The sequence below is a fragment of the Salmo salar genome, chromosome 16, assembly GCF_965601325.2.
Source record: "Salmo salar chromosome 16, fSalSal1, whole genome shotgun sequence".
Classification (NCBI taxonomy): Eukaryota; Metazoa; Chordata; class Actinopteri; order Salmoniformes; family Salmonidae; genus Salmo; species Salmo salar.
The window spans coordinates 64,447,195-64,463,546 of record NC_138306.1 but is presented as its reverse complement, the minus strand read 5'-3'; the positions used below and the strand labels follow the sequence as shown (position 1 = coordinate 64,463,546).

The following is a 16,352-nucleotide window of genomic DNA, read 5'->3' as shown; positions in this document are numbered from 1 at the left end:
TCTCAACCCCGACTTCGCCAATCTCCCCGTGTGCCCCCACCCCCCAAAAAGAAATTTGGCGCTGCCTCTCAGGCTTCCGTTGTTGCCTTGCCTGTTCCTCCCAGTTTCGCCGTTCCGCTTTCGCTGCCTCTATCTCCTTTTGCGGACGGCGATACTCCCCAGGCCTTGTCCAGGGTCCTGCCCCATCCAGGATTTCCTCCCAGGTCCAGTCATCCTGCCCACGCTGCTTGGTCCTTTGGTGGTGGGATCTTCTGTAACGGTTGTCCAAAGGAGTAGACCAAGGTGCAGCGTGGTAAGTGTTCATCTTGATATTTATTTTTACTCAGAACACTTAAACTAAATAATAAACAATGGTAAACGACCGTCACGTCTTGCAGGCTTACCGAGCAGTACAAAAATAAGATCCCACAACTCAAGGAGGGAAAAAGGGCTGCCTAAGTATGGTTCCCAATCAGAGACAACGATAGGCAGCTGCCTCTGATTGGAAACCATACCTGGCCAAAACATAGAAATATAAACCATAGAATGCCCACCCTACACCCTGACCTAACAAAATAGAGAAATAAACCGTCTCTCTCAGGTCAGGGCGTGACAGCAATACCATTCACCTGAATCACACTTTGCAGTATTTTTCATATGTATAATAACATAGGTCCAAGATAAAACATACAGTACACTCATTCCCACAGACATTCTTTTTTACCCCGTACTAACCTCTGGAAGAGCAATGCTTTTTTGTTGGTTATCAGATCTTTCTTGTAGCCTGCCATGAAGTGGCTGATCCGCGTGTCACAGCTCAGCAGCTGCTAGGGCTTGTTGCAGTACCAGGGTTCCCCTGTGCAGGGATCTGTGTAATTGCCCAGCGGCTGCTGGTTGGTCGGCAGGCACAAGTTACACATGGTGGTCTCAGACAGTAATCCAGAACGGAATAGGCTCTTTTAAAGAACCCGGTCTGTCCGTTCCTCACGTAAGCGTCGTAAAACATGAACTGCCTCACTTGGATGGACCACTGTCACCTCCACCTGTACAGACCCCTCCCACAGTAATGGAAAAATGGTAGAATAGGTCCCGTTCCGGTGGTCTAGCACCTGCCCTGCAATGCCCAACCCCAACTGTGGGGATTGCAGTTGGGCCAGCAGGACGTCCCCACCATGGCTCTTGGGTCGCCCCTGGAACTCGTTCATAATGACAAGAGCCTCCAGCTGGTCCCCCGCTACAGAAGCACCGCTTGCGGTCCAGGAGAATAGGGCCCATTGAGTGGATGCTACACATGTCCAAGGTGCAGTTGAGCTTCCACTGTGTGGGAGAGTAGAGGTCACTAAAGGTGAAAGGGTGGTAAACTAATGTGGATAGTGATGGAAGAAAGATAGTGATGGAAGCAAGGACTTTCTGGGGGAAGGTCACCTTTCCTCCTCACCTCCAGAACATTGATGTTGCGGAACAGGAAGAATAGGCCTGACAGGGCCAGCAGGAGGAAGATGCAGACATATTTGGACAGGCAGTTCAACATGGCCCCTGTCTCCAGTCCCCCTGACTTTGACACATAGAAGCTGGTAACTGTACAACTGCTCTGTGTTTGCATTGCGTCGCTATCAGATGAAAACATCTTATCTTAAAAAGATAAACTTTTAAGGAAATTGAAAAAACTGCCATAATTGGTAGCACTTTATAATAACACCTGGTAATAAAGCATTGATATTGGATTAATAAATAGTTAATTCGACATGTATTAATCATTATTCCTAAATGTTTAAATGTTAGTTAGCTATTCATAAACAATTATGGAAGTCCTACACAGGGACACTCGAAGACAATCTTAAATTAGAAATTCTTTATTATCAGCACACTGGAGAGGTTCCAACCAACTCAATGCACCAAGTACACATGTCGATCAGGAGCTCTACCCGGGGCAGTCCTGTTAGTTATCTTATATACAGACAAGTTATATTTGCATGATATAGCTTATTCATCATTCATAATTAATTCATCATTAACGTTTACTTCCTTCATGTGACCGACCAATACTGGGTCATGCATGTGACAGCCTAATACCTCACAAGGCTTCTTCTCTCTAAGCTGAGACCTAGAAACTGAGATATCCCTTTCTCAACACAAGGTTCTGGATGTACAGTTCTGCCAAATTGCAGATACTGATAGTGAGGATTCGTTCAATGAGTCACTGATGAACACAGAAAATGGTCATTAGAAAAGCACATGAATAGAACAGAGAAATTGTTTATTAGAAAAGCACAAACATAAACATTTCCACCAAACACTATTTTCATAAACACTGTAACAACATATTTTGTCATGTTTAATATAATAAAATAATGACTAAGGTGTCTGTTAATTGTATTTTTATACTTTATAAATTATTTATTATTTAAATTACAAACCAGTTGTAAATTAGTTATTGGTTCATGAGATAATTTAGAAAACATACACATAATGAATTGGATATTTACTAATGGTTATTAAGTATGATTAGAAGTATTATCATCAACACTTACTAATACTGCAATTCATGATGAATAGACATGGAAAACCAAGAAGATTGAATTACTGCAAGTTTTTTATTTAACTGTCTTTTTCATCAGCATGCTAGGCTAGCTAATGCTAGAACTAGCAGTATTTCAATCTTCTTGATTTTCCATATTGGATAATGGGATCATTAGGAGTACAGGCAGATCTTCCATCCCTGGATTGGGGTACGTTTTCTAGCCATATCTGCATTCTTCACCATGGTACAAACATTATGGCTGAGGATCATTTTGACTTGAAGAGGAAGATGTATTTACTGCTGAACCTCAAGTCGAAACATATCAGCTAATAGAAACCCAATTACCACGGTCTCAGTCTTTTTGTCTCTCTCTGAAGCTGGTTTGCTCTCTTTAAGTCAGGTTGTTGTGGCTGGTCTCTAGTTGGTCTCTCTCTTTAGTCAGGTTGTTGTACTCATCACAGCAGACACATAGGCCTATGATCCCAGCCAGTAGGAGAACACACAGCAGCCCCAGACACACTGCAGCAGCTCCAGAGGGTCCCTTCCACCAAACGAAAATATACTGAGGCACACATTGCTACAATAACATCAGTCTGACAGACATTGTCTTCTCTTGCAACCTCATCTTTATTTGTGTCTTTTTTTGTGTCAAGCTCTGAGAATTTTTATTTATTTTCTTCTGGTAAGAGATTTGATGTGTGTGTTTGTATTGTTACCTGAATGATGAGCACCAGCTCTAACCTTCTTGCTGGGCTTCAAGGTTCTCGCTTTGATATGGACTACATGATAAAAAGTATGTGGACACCTGCTTTTCGAACATCTCATTCCAAAATCATGGGCATTAATATGGAGTTGGTCCCCCCTTTGCTGCGATAACAGCCACCAATCTTCTGGGAAGGCTTTCCACTAGATGTTGGAACATTGCTGAGGGACTTGCTTTCATTCAGCCACAAGAGCATTAGTGAGGTCAGGCACTGATGTTGGGCGATTAGGCCTGGCTCGCAGTCGGAGTTCCAATTAATCCCAAAGGTGTTTGATGGGGTTGAGGTCAGGGCTCTGTGCAGGCCAGCCAAGTTCTTCCACACCTATCTCAACAAACCATTTCTGTATGGACCTCGTTTTGTGCACGGGGGCATTGTCATGCTGAAACAGGAAAGGGCCTTCCCCAAACTGTTGCCACAAAGTTGGAAGCACCGTATCGTCTAGAATGCCATTGTATGCTGTTGTCACGCCTTGACCTGAGAGAGCCGTTTTTCTCTGTTTGGTTAGGTCAGGGTGTGACATGGGGTGGGCATTCTATGTGTTGTATGTCTATGTTTTGTTTTTTTCTTTGATTGGCCAAGTATGGTTTCCAATCAGAGGCAGCTGTCATTCGTTGTCTCTGATTGGGAATCATACTTAGGCAGCCCTTTTTCCCACAATCAGTTGTGGGATCTTGTCTTTGTGTTGCATGTGTTTGCACGCCTAGCTTTTCGTTCGTTGTATCATTTTGCTGGTTCACATTTAAGGAAATAAATATGATGAACCCAAACCACGCTGCACCTTGGTCTACCTTTAACGACGATCGTCACACCTTTAGTTCCCTTCACAGGAACTAAAGGGCCTAGCCCGAACCATGAAAAACCACCCCAGATCATTATTCCTCCTCCACCAAAATTTCCAGTTAGCACTATGCATTCGGGCAGGTAGCGTTCTCCAGGCATCAGCCAAACCCAGATGTGTTCGTTTCCACTGCTCCAGAGTCCAATGGCGGCGAGCTGTACACCACTCCAGCCAACACCTGGCATTGCGCATGGTGATCTTAGGCTTGTGTGCAGCTGCTCGGCCATGTAAATCGATGTCATTAATGTGCTGATGTTTCTTCTGAGAACAGCCGATTTTTACGCCCTACACGCTTCAGCACTCGGCGGTACCGTTCTGTGAGCTTGTGTGGCCTACCACTTTGCGGCTGAGCCATTGTTGCTCCTAGACATTTCCACTTCACAATAATAGCCCTTATAGTTGACCGGGGCAGCTATAGCATAAATTTGAACTGACTTGTTGGAAAGGTGGCATCCTATGTGTCACGTCCTGACCAGTTGAGGGTGTAGTTGGGTCAGGATGTGGCAGAAGGGAGTGTGTGTTTTTTTATTGTTTCATTGATTTTGGCCGTGTGACTTCCAATCAGGCACAGCTGTAGAGGGTTGTGGTTGATTGGGAGTCACACATAAGTTGCCTACGTTTCCTTTGTGTTTCGTGGGTAATTGTTCTTGTCATTGTGGTTGCACCTGACAGGACTGTGTTGGCTGTCAGTTTTGTTGTTTTTGTGAATTGCATAGTGTTCGTTGAATTAAATATGACGAACCCTAACTCCGCCGCATTTTGGTCCACTTCTTCCTCAGACAGCCGTTACACTATGACGATGCCACGTTGAAATTCACTGAGCTCTTCAGTAAGGCCATTCTACTGCCAATGTTTGTCTATGGAGATTGCATGGCGGTGTGTTCGATTTATACACCGGTCATCAACGGATGTAGCTGAAATAGCCAAATCCACTAATTTGAAGGGGTGTCCATTATTTTGTATATATAGTATATTGTCCACATACTTTTGGTCATGTAGTGTATGTTCCCTGCACTACTCTAGTCTGTGTGTGATTTATTGTGAACTAGTTTACATCTTCAACTACAATGAACAGGAAATCAACACACTCTGATCACCTTGTGACTCCTGCCAACCTTAGTTTCCCACAGTGCATCGTAGCTTTAAACATGCAATTGAAGAATTGAAGTCAATATTTATTAATAGGACACAGTGAAGTGACACATATGGATTGACCACGGTTTTGACAGTTCGGCTTGCACATGTGACCAGCCAACAATGGCATAAAGGGGTCTTTTTTCTATCTATACGGTCTGTATATGACAATGACATCTGTGTGAAGATTATTCTGAGATGTGTGTGTCACCATAGCAGTGCAATGATGGTACGTTTTCTAGCCATGCTTCAAACTAAAGGGAAGCCAGTGAAAAAATTGGCATTCTCAAAAAGGCCAAAACAACAACATTTAAATATCTAATGTCATTATTGTTTTCTGTTGGAATATTCATCTTGTTACACCATTAGAAGCCTACACACAGAGAACTGTTAACACAATTATAGTTTTAAGCTTCAAAACTGTAGGAGGATATACAGTTGGAATAAAACAAATAAGGAATTGAAAGAAAGATTTCATTAGTGTCTATGATTACTTACTACAAAAACATGAATGCTGTGCTAGGGTGACACTAGGCTTGCCTAGTGGTCTAAGCCGCTGCCCATGGAACACAACGTGCAGCTGCATGGGTTCGAATCAGACCCACTGCTATTTCAGCACTCTCTCCCCCGTCTTCCTCTCCTCCAACAAACAACTCATTATGTAATGATTGGGACTGCCCCACTCCTTAAAAACAAAAAAAATGATGATACAATTTACAATCATGTTTGACAGACACGCACACAAAACATACTTTGATAAAAGGGATTACTTTGGACCAAATCAGACGTGAAACTGCTCAGGTATACACAGCCAACTTCTCAGGGGCATAAAGGGTTACAGGCTGACTACACTGCTGTCGTCGCATGCGCGAGCGTTTCAAAATAAATGTAGAAATCTATGTTATTCAATTATTGCACCCATACTGCTCGCGCGTGCTAACGAGCGTCTGCGTTGCCAAGGGCTAAAATTCTATTTCAGTTCTATTTCTGACGCAGATCGAGATGCAAGTCCTGCCTCTCCCATCTCCTCATTGGTTATAGAAGCAGGCACCCACGTGCTATCTCCTCATTGGTTATACCCACGTGGGTGACTGAAAGACGAACGAGGTCAGTGGCGGTAATGCACCTAATTTATGAAAGTTGCCAATCGCATTAAAAAGTCAAGAGAAGAAAAAGCCTGGAAGGAGGAGAAATGACTAGAAACAATTCGGTTGACCGTTTTATATGTGGATTAATTGTCGGAGTAGAGGACCTTGTGCATTTCCGGTAAAATAACAACTCAATGTTTATATCCCAGGACAAATTAGCTAGCAACAGCAAGCTAGCTAAATAGGACAAATTAGCTAGCAAGTGCAAGCTAGATGTACATGTTTAATGCTTTTGACCTGTCCCCAAATTAATATAATTGGTTCAGAGTTTGTTTTGATATTTTAACCTGCGTGTCATGATAGCGTTTGGTGTGGGGGGACAAAATACATTTATGCACGATGGCGCACCATGGCGCACACGCGCAGCCGGTTTGGGTTCCGTGTTAGGGTTGGGGTTGTGTTTTCTGAATGACTCTGAGAGCGATACTCTTAAGAGCGAGGAGGGCTTCATTGCAGGCCTTGGAGATTAATGATGGCGGTAGGAGGAAACCATATCGACCACGGTCTTCCAGCTCAAAGGTGAAGGAGTAGTGGATGCCCAGGTTGTAGGCCCAGTCGTCAGAACCTCCAGGGGCTAAGTCTGTAGAAGGACGAAGGAAGAACAAAGAATTTAACTTGTTTTGTAGTGACCGTTTATAAAGCAATAAATAATAACAGCTTTACAAAGCAATTGTCAGCATTTCATTGAAACAGCCTGGTCTCATAGACTATTCGTAACATAGTAAATGTAAATCCAGGACACTCAAATTAGTATGATATGTTGCATTTGGTATGGTTACATAAGAGCAATGGTTGCTTAATACAAAAACGAAAGTAGAATGGTTGGTCAGGGTGGATTGGTGGGCGTGCAACGCGAACATCTAGCAACCAAAAGGTTGCGAGTTTGAATCTCATCATGGGGAACTTTAGCATTTTTAGCTAATGAGAAACTTTTCAACTACTTACTACGTTTTTGCTACTTTGCAACTACTTAGCATGTTAGCTAACCCTTCCCCTAACTCTAACCTTAACCTCAACCTAAATCAAAAAACGTTGTACATTTGCACATTCGTAATATATTGTACCTTTTGCAAATTTGTAACATACAGAATCAGTCAAAGGTTTGGACACACCTACTCATTCAAGGGTCTATCTTTATTTTTACTATTTTCTACATTGCAGAATAATAGTGAAGACATCAAAACTATGAAATAACACATATGGAATCATGTAGTAACAAAAAGTGTTTAACAAATCTAAATATATTTTATATTTGAGATTCCTCAAAGTAGCCACCCTTTGCCTTGATGACAGGTTTGCACACTCTTGGCATTCTCTCAACCAGCTTCATGAGGTAGTCACCTGGAATGCATTTCAATTAACTGGTGTGCCTTGTTAAAAGTTAATTTGTGGAATTTCTTTCCTCCTTAATGCGTTTGAGCCAATCAGTTATGCTGTGACAAGGTAGGGGTGGTATACAGAAGACAGCCCTATTTGGTAAAAAAACAAGTCCATATTATGGCAAGAACAGCTCAAATAAGCAAAGAGAAACGACAGTCCATCATTACTTTAAGACATGAAGGTTGTGCAGTCGCAAAAACCATCAAGCGCTATGATGAAACTGGCTCTCATGAGGACCGCCACATGAAAGGAAGACCCAGAGTTACCTCTGGTGCAGCTGCAGAGGATAAGTTCAGTAGAGTTAACTGCACCTCAGATTGCAGCCCAAATAAATGCTTCACAGAGTTCAAGTAACAAACGCATCTCAACATCAACTGTTCAGAGGAGACTGTATGAATCAGGCCTTCATGGTCGAATTGCTGCAAAGAAACCACTACTAAAGGCCACCAATAAGAAGAAGAGAATTGTTTGGGCCAAGAAAAATTAGCAATGGACATTAGACCAGTGGAAATCCGTCCTTTGGTCTGCTGAGTCCAAATTTGAGATTTTTGGTTCCAACCGCCGTGTCTTTGTGAGACGCAGAGTAGGTGAACAGATAATCTCCGCATGTGTGGTTCCCACGGTGAAGCATGGAGGAGGAGGTGTGATGGTGATTTGCAGGTGACACTGTGATTTATTTAGAATTCAAGGCACACTTAACCTGCATGGCTACCACAGCATTCTGCAGCGATATGCCATCCCATCTGGTTTGCGCTTAGTGGGACTATCATTTGCTTTTCAACAGGACAATGACCCAAAACACACCTCCAGGCTGTGTAAGGGCTATTTGACCAAGAAGGAGAGTGATGGAGTGCTGCATCAGATGACCTGGCCTCCACAATCACCTGACCTCAACCTAATTGAGATGGTTTGGGATGAATCCCAGTTTCAACTGTACTGGGCAGATGGCAGACAGCGTGTATGGCACTGTGTGGGCGACCGGATTGATGACGTCAACGTTGTAAACAGAGTGCCCCATGGTGGTGGTGGGGTTATGGTATGGGCAGGAATAAGCTACGGACAATGAACACAATTGCATTTTATCTATGGCAGTTTGAATGCACAGAGATACCGTGACGAGATCCTGAGGTCCATTGTCGTGCCATTTATCCATCACCATCACCTCAAGTTACAGGATGATAATGCCTCGACCAATGTCGGAAGGATCTGTACACAATTCCTGGAAGCTGAAAATGTCCCAGTTTTTCCATGGCCTGCGTACTCACCAGACATGTCCCCCATCGACTTGTACGACAGTGCATTCCAGTTCCTGCCAATATCCAGAAACTTCGCACAGCCTTTGAAGAGGAGTGGGACAATATTCCACAGGCCACAATCAACAGCCTGATCAACTCTATGTGAAGGAGATGTGTTGCACTGCATGAGGCAAATGGTGGTCACACCAGATGCTGACTGGTTTTCTGATCTATGCCCCTACCTTTTTTTTGTTTAAGGTATCTGTGACCAACAGATGCATATCTGTATTCCCAGTCATCCATAGACTAGGGCCTAATGAATTTATTTACAATGACTGATTTCCTTATAGAAACCGTAACTGAGTAAAATCTTTGAAATTGTTGCGTTTTATATTTTTGTTTAGTGTAATACGAATTGTAATTCGTAACATATTATATGAATTGGGTGATGGACATCCACAACTGAATACATACTATATGAAAAGTAACATATCATACTAACGGATTTACATACAGAATAATACGAAATGCTCTGAGACCAGGTTGTATTAGATGGTATATTTGAATCCTGGATGCTGATAGCCAGGAGTTATTCACAATAATTCCCGGGTAATGCCTGTTAACATTTCCGTTTGAATTATCAATGTGCATCCACTGTCCCACAGCCCAGCCAGGCAATTCATAAACCTAATCGCCACTGGAAAAAAGCATCTAAACATTATTTCCCCATGCTTCTAGCCATCATTTGGTTTGCAACAGTGGGGGTTTGTCTGAACCTTGCTGCCTGCCTCTCCAACCTATGTGATACAGACAAAATTATGTGAGTATCACAATGTTGTTTTTGATGGAGACCAGGGTTGGGGTCAATTCATTCATTCCAATGCTTCCTGAGTTGACAAAATATAAAATGGAATTGACCCCAACTCTGATGAAGACTGACTCACATATTGTATTTGCTGATGCGCCATATTTGTAGTTGTTCCTGTAGTATCTTCTGATTTTCATGGCTGCCTCCTGTACAAGCTCAAACTGTTAAAAAAAACAATGGAACACAGTTAATTAAAAAAAATAAAGTACATTTTTTTGTTGTTGATTATATACAGTGAGGTCCAAAAGTATTTGGACAGTGACACATTTTTGTTGCTGTTTTGGCTCTGTACTCCAGCACTTTGAATTTGAAATGATACAATGACTATGATGTTAAAGTGCAGACTGTCACCTTTAATTTGAGGGTAATTACAGCACTTTTTGTACATAGTTTAGGGAACCAAAAGTGTTTGGACAAATTCACTTATGTGTATTAAAGTAGTCAAAATGTCAAGCCCTGATCTGTTTCACCTGTCTGTGATTGTCTCCACCCACCTCCAGGTGTCTCCTGTTTTCCCCATTAGTCCCGGTGTATTTATTATCCCTGTGTTTCCTGTCTCTCTGTGCCAGTTCGTCTTGTTTTGCTAAGTCAACCAGCGGTTCTCCTAGCGCCTATTTTTCCCCAGTCTCTGTTTTTTCCTAGCCCTCCTGGATTTTGACCCTTGCCTGTCCTGACGCCGTATCCGCCTGCCTGACCACTCTGTCTGTTCTGACCTCGAGCCTGCCTATCCCCTTGTACTGTTTGGACTTGGACCTGTTCACTGAACCCCTGCCTGTCCTGACCTCGAGCCTGCCTATCGCCTGGTACTGTTTGGACTGTGACCTGGTTTATGAACTCTCGCCTGTCCCCGACCTGTCTTTTGCCTAACCCTTATGGTATAATAAATATCAGAGCTCAACCACCTGCCTCCTGTGTCTGCATTTGGGTCTCGCCTTGTGCCCTTATACAAAAGCTTAGTATTTGGTCCCAAATTCCCAGCACGAAATGACTTGGTCAAGCTATAGACTTTACAAACTTGTGGGATGCGTTAAAGATTATTTTGTGCCCAATAGAAATTAATGGTAAATAATGTAGTGTCATTTTGGAGTCACTTTGATTGTAAATAAGAATAATATTTCTGAACACTTGATTACCATAATTACGGATAAGCCTGAATAAATCGTGAATAATGATGATTGAGAAAGTTAGAGGCACAAAGACACCCACAAGACATGCTAACCTCTCACCATTACCAATACCAGGGGAGGGTAGCATTTTTTGGGGTAATGATATTTACTGACTGTTCAAAAACCAGTATATGGATCACCATATAGGCATTTATAAGTAGCAACTTATGCCATTTCAGGTACTATTAGCCATTTATTGTTTGTGTGAATAGGAAAACCCTGAAAAGGCTTAATAAATGGCTAATTATACAGAATATTGGCCTAATTAGCTTCTTACAAACACCTTGATCAACTAAAAATGTATGCCTAATATGTGATCCCTAGATTTCATCCGCCCATTCATCTCTCCCATCAACTCACCAACTCGGCGTGGTTAGGCACCTCCTCATTGGAGCAGGAGTATGGGAAGAGTAGCATCTGACCATAGGAATGGATGGAGAGATAGAGCTTTACCGAGTCTTTATGGCTGCGCAAGAAGTTAGCCACGGCTTCTGCCTCAGGCTCCGACTCTGGGAACTGGCCGCAATATATCTCATCACAGGGCCTGTTGGAGGCTCCCTTTGCTGCAGAGGGAATATAATAGAGCTTTTATTTTCCATTTGGTTAGAACGCAAAGTCATCTTCTGCCTTATTCCCAACACCCCCAGAAACAAACACACACACACACACACACGCACACACACACACACACACACACACACACACACACACACACACACACACACACACACACACACACACACACACACACACACACACACACACACACACACACACACACACACACACGTTGAGCGACACAGAGTCAGTTGCTGTGCAACGCCCCTGGATGGAGAGCAATTTTAGGGATAAGAGTTCAAGGGAACAACGGCAGTAGTTTGTATGTGGGATCAGAGACCAGTAGCCCTCAAGCTGCCAGTTCAGTTTCCATTTCAGACTTACTGCACCAGTTTGCGTCAAAGTTTCTATTGAGGTCGGTTCCAACACAGTTGCTTTCCTTGCTCGAGGAACGATTCTTTCTCCACATTCGGTTCTGGTCAAATAAAGGAGCACACACAGTATAATCACAAAACAAATACTGACATACTGTATCCACTCAAAACATATAGCCTACTGCCATATACTCATAAAACGTACACTGACGTAAACTCACAAAATATAAAATCTATGACAATCTGTATATACATTATGCAGAATAAAGTTGAGTTGTTTAGGAGTGAGTGGAATGGATCTGTGTGTTAAAAATGATTTATTTGTTAAATCATGGATCTTGGCTCATAGATCATTCATATGCACTAAGTATGTCCATATGATGCACAGTGCCCACTTTTTGTGTGGCTCAGATTGACATATTTGAAGGCACTGGCAGCATTCCAGACTGACATTGCAGACTCATGCCAGATCTCACTGGATCGGTGTTTATCATATGAGCTAACCACATCATATAGCAATCTGACGCACGACTGCGCAGTCGATGAGCTGGCACACAACTATTGGTCAATACCATGTCTGCAATGTTGTCGTCCCGGAACGCAACCACTGACTCAATTTCTTATTGTCTTATTCTTTACCGTTGTCCATGTGTACTTGTATCCATCCGGGTTCATGACAGGCAGCACATAGATGTCCATACTGTTCAGCATCTCAGTGATGTCATTGTTTTGATTATAGAAATTCAAGGACTGAGGAAAGAGCACAAGGAAGAGTCAACAGTTTAATATAGCTGTCTATGTTCCAAATCAAAATAGTGATCAATACGATCTAATACAATTCCAGAGCCATCATAAACATTTTCAATCATACTTCATAACCAATGAGTTATGAAGATGCTATATAACCAAATATGTATACAGTATGGCCTATCAGAATAGATAGAGTATAAGTTGGTAGAGAATCGGGATTTTAGGAAAAAGGTACTGACATATTGCACAAACCACAGGCAGAAAGCTGGGGAGATCCACTCTCTAGCATGAATGCCACAGTCAATCCATATTGCTCTCTTTTCAGCTCTCTCTTGTCGTCCAGACAACTGAAAAAGACATCAGAGAAATGCAATCATTTGATCAGATGATGAGGATGTGACTGTCGCTTGTATAAAATGACTATGACAATGACATCATTGCTAAAAATCATTGCTAAAAAGACAGCTTGGGGAACCTTGAGAACGTAAAGTGGGCGTTTTTCATATGATGAGCCAATCAGGATGGCTTTGACCATGTCTGGGTGTTCCTGGGCAGTCTTGTTGATCCAATAGTATATCTATAAAAGAGACAGCATGTTAACATTTTGATAATAAATACATACTTGATATCTAGCAGCTGGGACCACAAATGACCAGGGCCTTGTATTCATAAAGTGTTTCACAGTAGTAGAACTGATCTAGGACTAGCTGCCCCTGGCCATACAATGTTATTCATTATTATCTAAAAGGCATCATAATGATCCTAGATCAGCACTCTTACGCTGAGACGCTGTATGAATACGGGCCCAGAAAAGGTTGTGACTTTAAAGTAATGTTAATGGGATGTTACATTGAGATTATGTTAATGTTACATTACATTACGGTTATGTTAATAACATTAGGTAATGACAAGACACAATCCGGTATCTTACGTCCTCCAGAGAATGGTATCTCTCATAATAAGATGCACTGCTTCTAGGGTCCGATGATTCATTCCTGGTCTGCATCTCGATCAGTTCCTTTGTGTTGTCCAGTAGCACTCTGAAACAAACACACATTCTTGCTCTTGGGGATTTCTCTGAACTATTAAAAACATTCTATATGCATTTCATAATACTGATAGCTTATTCAATATCATGGATATGACCTTAATATGGGCATAACATAACAAAATCAATATTGAAATTAAAGCGAAGTCGGCTGGTAGTCCAAACCGGGGCTTGAACTCAAGCTCTTGCTACTGTAAACCCAACACCTTAGCCATTAAGCCAATAAAACTGAACTTCTTGATGAGGCAGTTAGGTGTTGTGTTAACGTTGCTAGTGTCACTAAAATATGAGTATTAATCACATGACATACTGGTGTGTTAGGTGGTGTGTCTGCAGCAGGTCTGTGACAGTCCCCAAGTTGTTGGCAGGAACAAATAGGTGCACCTCAGTGTGTGCTCCGATGTACTCAGGTGAAGTAGGTGACCACAAAACTGTCTGGGAGACACACACAAACACACATGTTCATACACACACAAATGCATGAATAAACTTTAAAGAATGTATCCTAATTGTGAGTAATATGAAGTCTGAAAACAACACACCGTAACCTAGTACAGAAACAAAAATAGTAATTGGCACAATGTTCTTGGTTTAAGACCAGTGAAGTGAAATGTTTTTTTTTAAAACAGAAGATAATTATTAGTTTATTATCACATCATTATTGTACCTCATATTGGCTGGATATGTTCCTCACAATATCTGCTTGTTGATGTGTTGTGACTTGGATTGAGAGTACTTGGTCACTGTGAAAGACAAAGGAAAAATAGGCTAGGTCTCAATAGTCTTATGTGGCTTCCTTTCCTCGTCTCCTCTTCATCTGCACATAGGAAAGGAGATGAGGAGAGGTCACTAGACTATTGAGATGTAGAGGAGAGTGAGGTAAGTTGAGCCAAAGAGGTAAGTTGAGCCACCCTTGTTTCTAGGAAACCATACACAAAATTAATAATTTGACCAAATATTTAGGAAGAGGACATCATTTCATGGAGTCTGTGAAGGAATAAACCACATGAAAAAAGTGGTAAGCAAGTTTGTAAAAAAAATAAAATAAAGATTTCACCAAGTCAAATTAATTTATTAGGTTACAGGTTTCATGATGCTTGTATCTAAACCAAAGTAGATCATTTTGAGATTATTCTATACACCAGTTGGGGTCTCTATAAGCTTAAATATGAGGTCTTAAACCTAGCATGAAAGTGCATCCTTGAAGCTGTGTGGGCTAACATAGTCAAAATGTTTGGCTTGGACTAAGTTGAGCCAAAGGCAAATTGACCAAATTGAAGTGTTATCCTTCACAGATTCATATAGTTTGTAATTCATTACAGTTCTGTATTATAGCAAATACATGGGTTTAGATTTATCCTGTCATCTCATGAATTCTTGTGAATGTGAATTCCTTAAATCATGTCAATGATGTCAACTTCATGCCAATGATCACTTCAATTCTACTTTAAATAAAATACAGAAAACATGTAGGAGGATGTACAGTGGAAAGAGTAAACATTATCATGTGGTGGTCCTTTTGGATATGTCAATCAAACGCATCTATTTTTCATTTAGGTTAAGCAAAGTCTCCTAAACAATTATGATAATGTTTACTGTGGGAAACTTACTGTGTTGAAGCGCAGTCACCTGTCTTAAGGAGTTTGTAAAAGTTCAGCAAAACAGCCCATATTAGAAGAGCCTTCATGTTTAATGTGTCCAAAACTTATGCAAGATGTTTGGTTAACATGGTAGAGAGAGAGAGAGAGAGAGAGAGAGAGATCTGTGTTGATTTAGCCAGAGTAAAGTCTAAGTTAAACTTTACTTTTTTGAGGAGGGCTTTGGGCTGCTTTACAATAACAGTGAGCTGTTTAATACACCATGATTCCCCCCCCCCCCCCCAAAAAAAAGATTCAATAATATAGGTCTTTCTTTTAAAACCTTTCCACATCTTGAAATGATTTATTGTAATTTATTTGGGTTTAAACTTTATCCTGGAACTGCCTTTAGCCAGAAAAGAATTTCTTTAGCAAGGCCTACTATTTGCTTTAGTAGGTCTACAGAATATTGTATATACATTATGCAAAATCTGTCAGCTCACTGAAAAATTCACTGCTACACCCAATGACATATATAAACCCTAGATTGCTATTTGTTATTTATTGGCCATTGAGAGGCTTTGAAGCCACCAGTCGGCCATATTGGCCACCAGTCGGCCGTATTCTACAGCATTTCAATTAAATGTTTCAAGGACATATTACATGTTTTTAATTTTTTTGTTGTTGTTGTAGTGGGGACATTAACATTAGTACTCTCAAAAAAATTCTTGAATACTTTTTCATTCATTTTTATGTTTAGCACACATAAGATAATTTAACAGTATGCATTAAGGTGTCTGTAATATAATAAACGTGTCAAAAACGAATGTAGACATTAATCAATTACTTTCTATAGCTTCCAAAATATTTGGTACAATTGAGGAGTGCCAAGAGGATTTTATACACATCATTGACTACACCAGGTGGCGCTATGCTCTCACCGAGGTATAATAAGAACGTACGCGCTAACCTAAAATAAAAACCAATAGTGAATTTGCAGCACAAACACTTC

General features: G+C 41.3%; 1 protein-coding gene across 1 annotated transcript; it reads right to left on the bottom strand.

Moving 5' to 3' along the window:
* Positions 1-5,256: 5,256 nt before the first annotated feature.
* LOC106574315 (carboxypeptidase B2 (plasma)) lies at positions 5,257-15,526 on the bottom strand. The gene is made up of 11 exons (XM_014150153.3): positions 15,374-15,526; positions 14,431-14,506; positions 14,074-14,198; positions 13,647-13,755; positions 13,191-13,292; positions 12,955-13,062; positions 12,605-12,715; positions 11,976-12,066; positions 11,394-11,596; positions 9,944-10,028; positions 5,257-6,964 (listed from the first exon to the last, which is right to left on the bottom strand). Exons 1-11 carry the CDS (start codon positions 15,448-15,450, stop codon positions 6,768-6,770), a joined length of 1,284 nt encoding a protein of 427 aa, XP_014005628.2. The 5' UTR covers positions 15,451-15,526; the 3' UTR covers positions 5,257-6,767.
* Positions 15,527-16,352: the final 826 nt, after the last annotated feature.

Bases quoted from the DNA above. Each gene is read 5' to 3' on its own strand.
- LOC106574315 (XM_014150153.3), bottom strand. From the start codon at position 15,450: ATGAAGGCTCTTCTAATATGGGCTGTTTTGCTGAACTTTTACAAACTC. The intron at 13,756-14,073 runs GTATGTCATGTG...TGTTTGTTTCAG, and splicing joins ACACACCACCTAACACACCA to AGTGCTACTGGACAACACAA. The intron at 6,965-9,943 runs GTGAGTCAGTCT...GTCCTTCTACAG, and splicing joins CGCATCAGCAAATACAATAT to ACTTAGCCCCTGGAGGTTCT.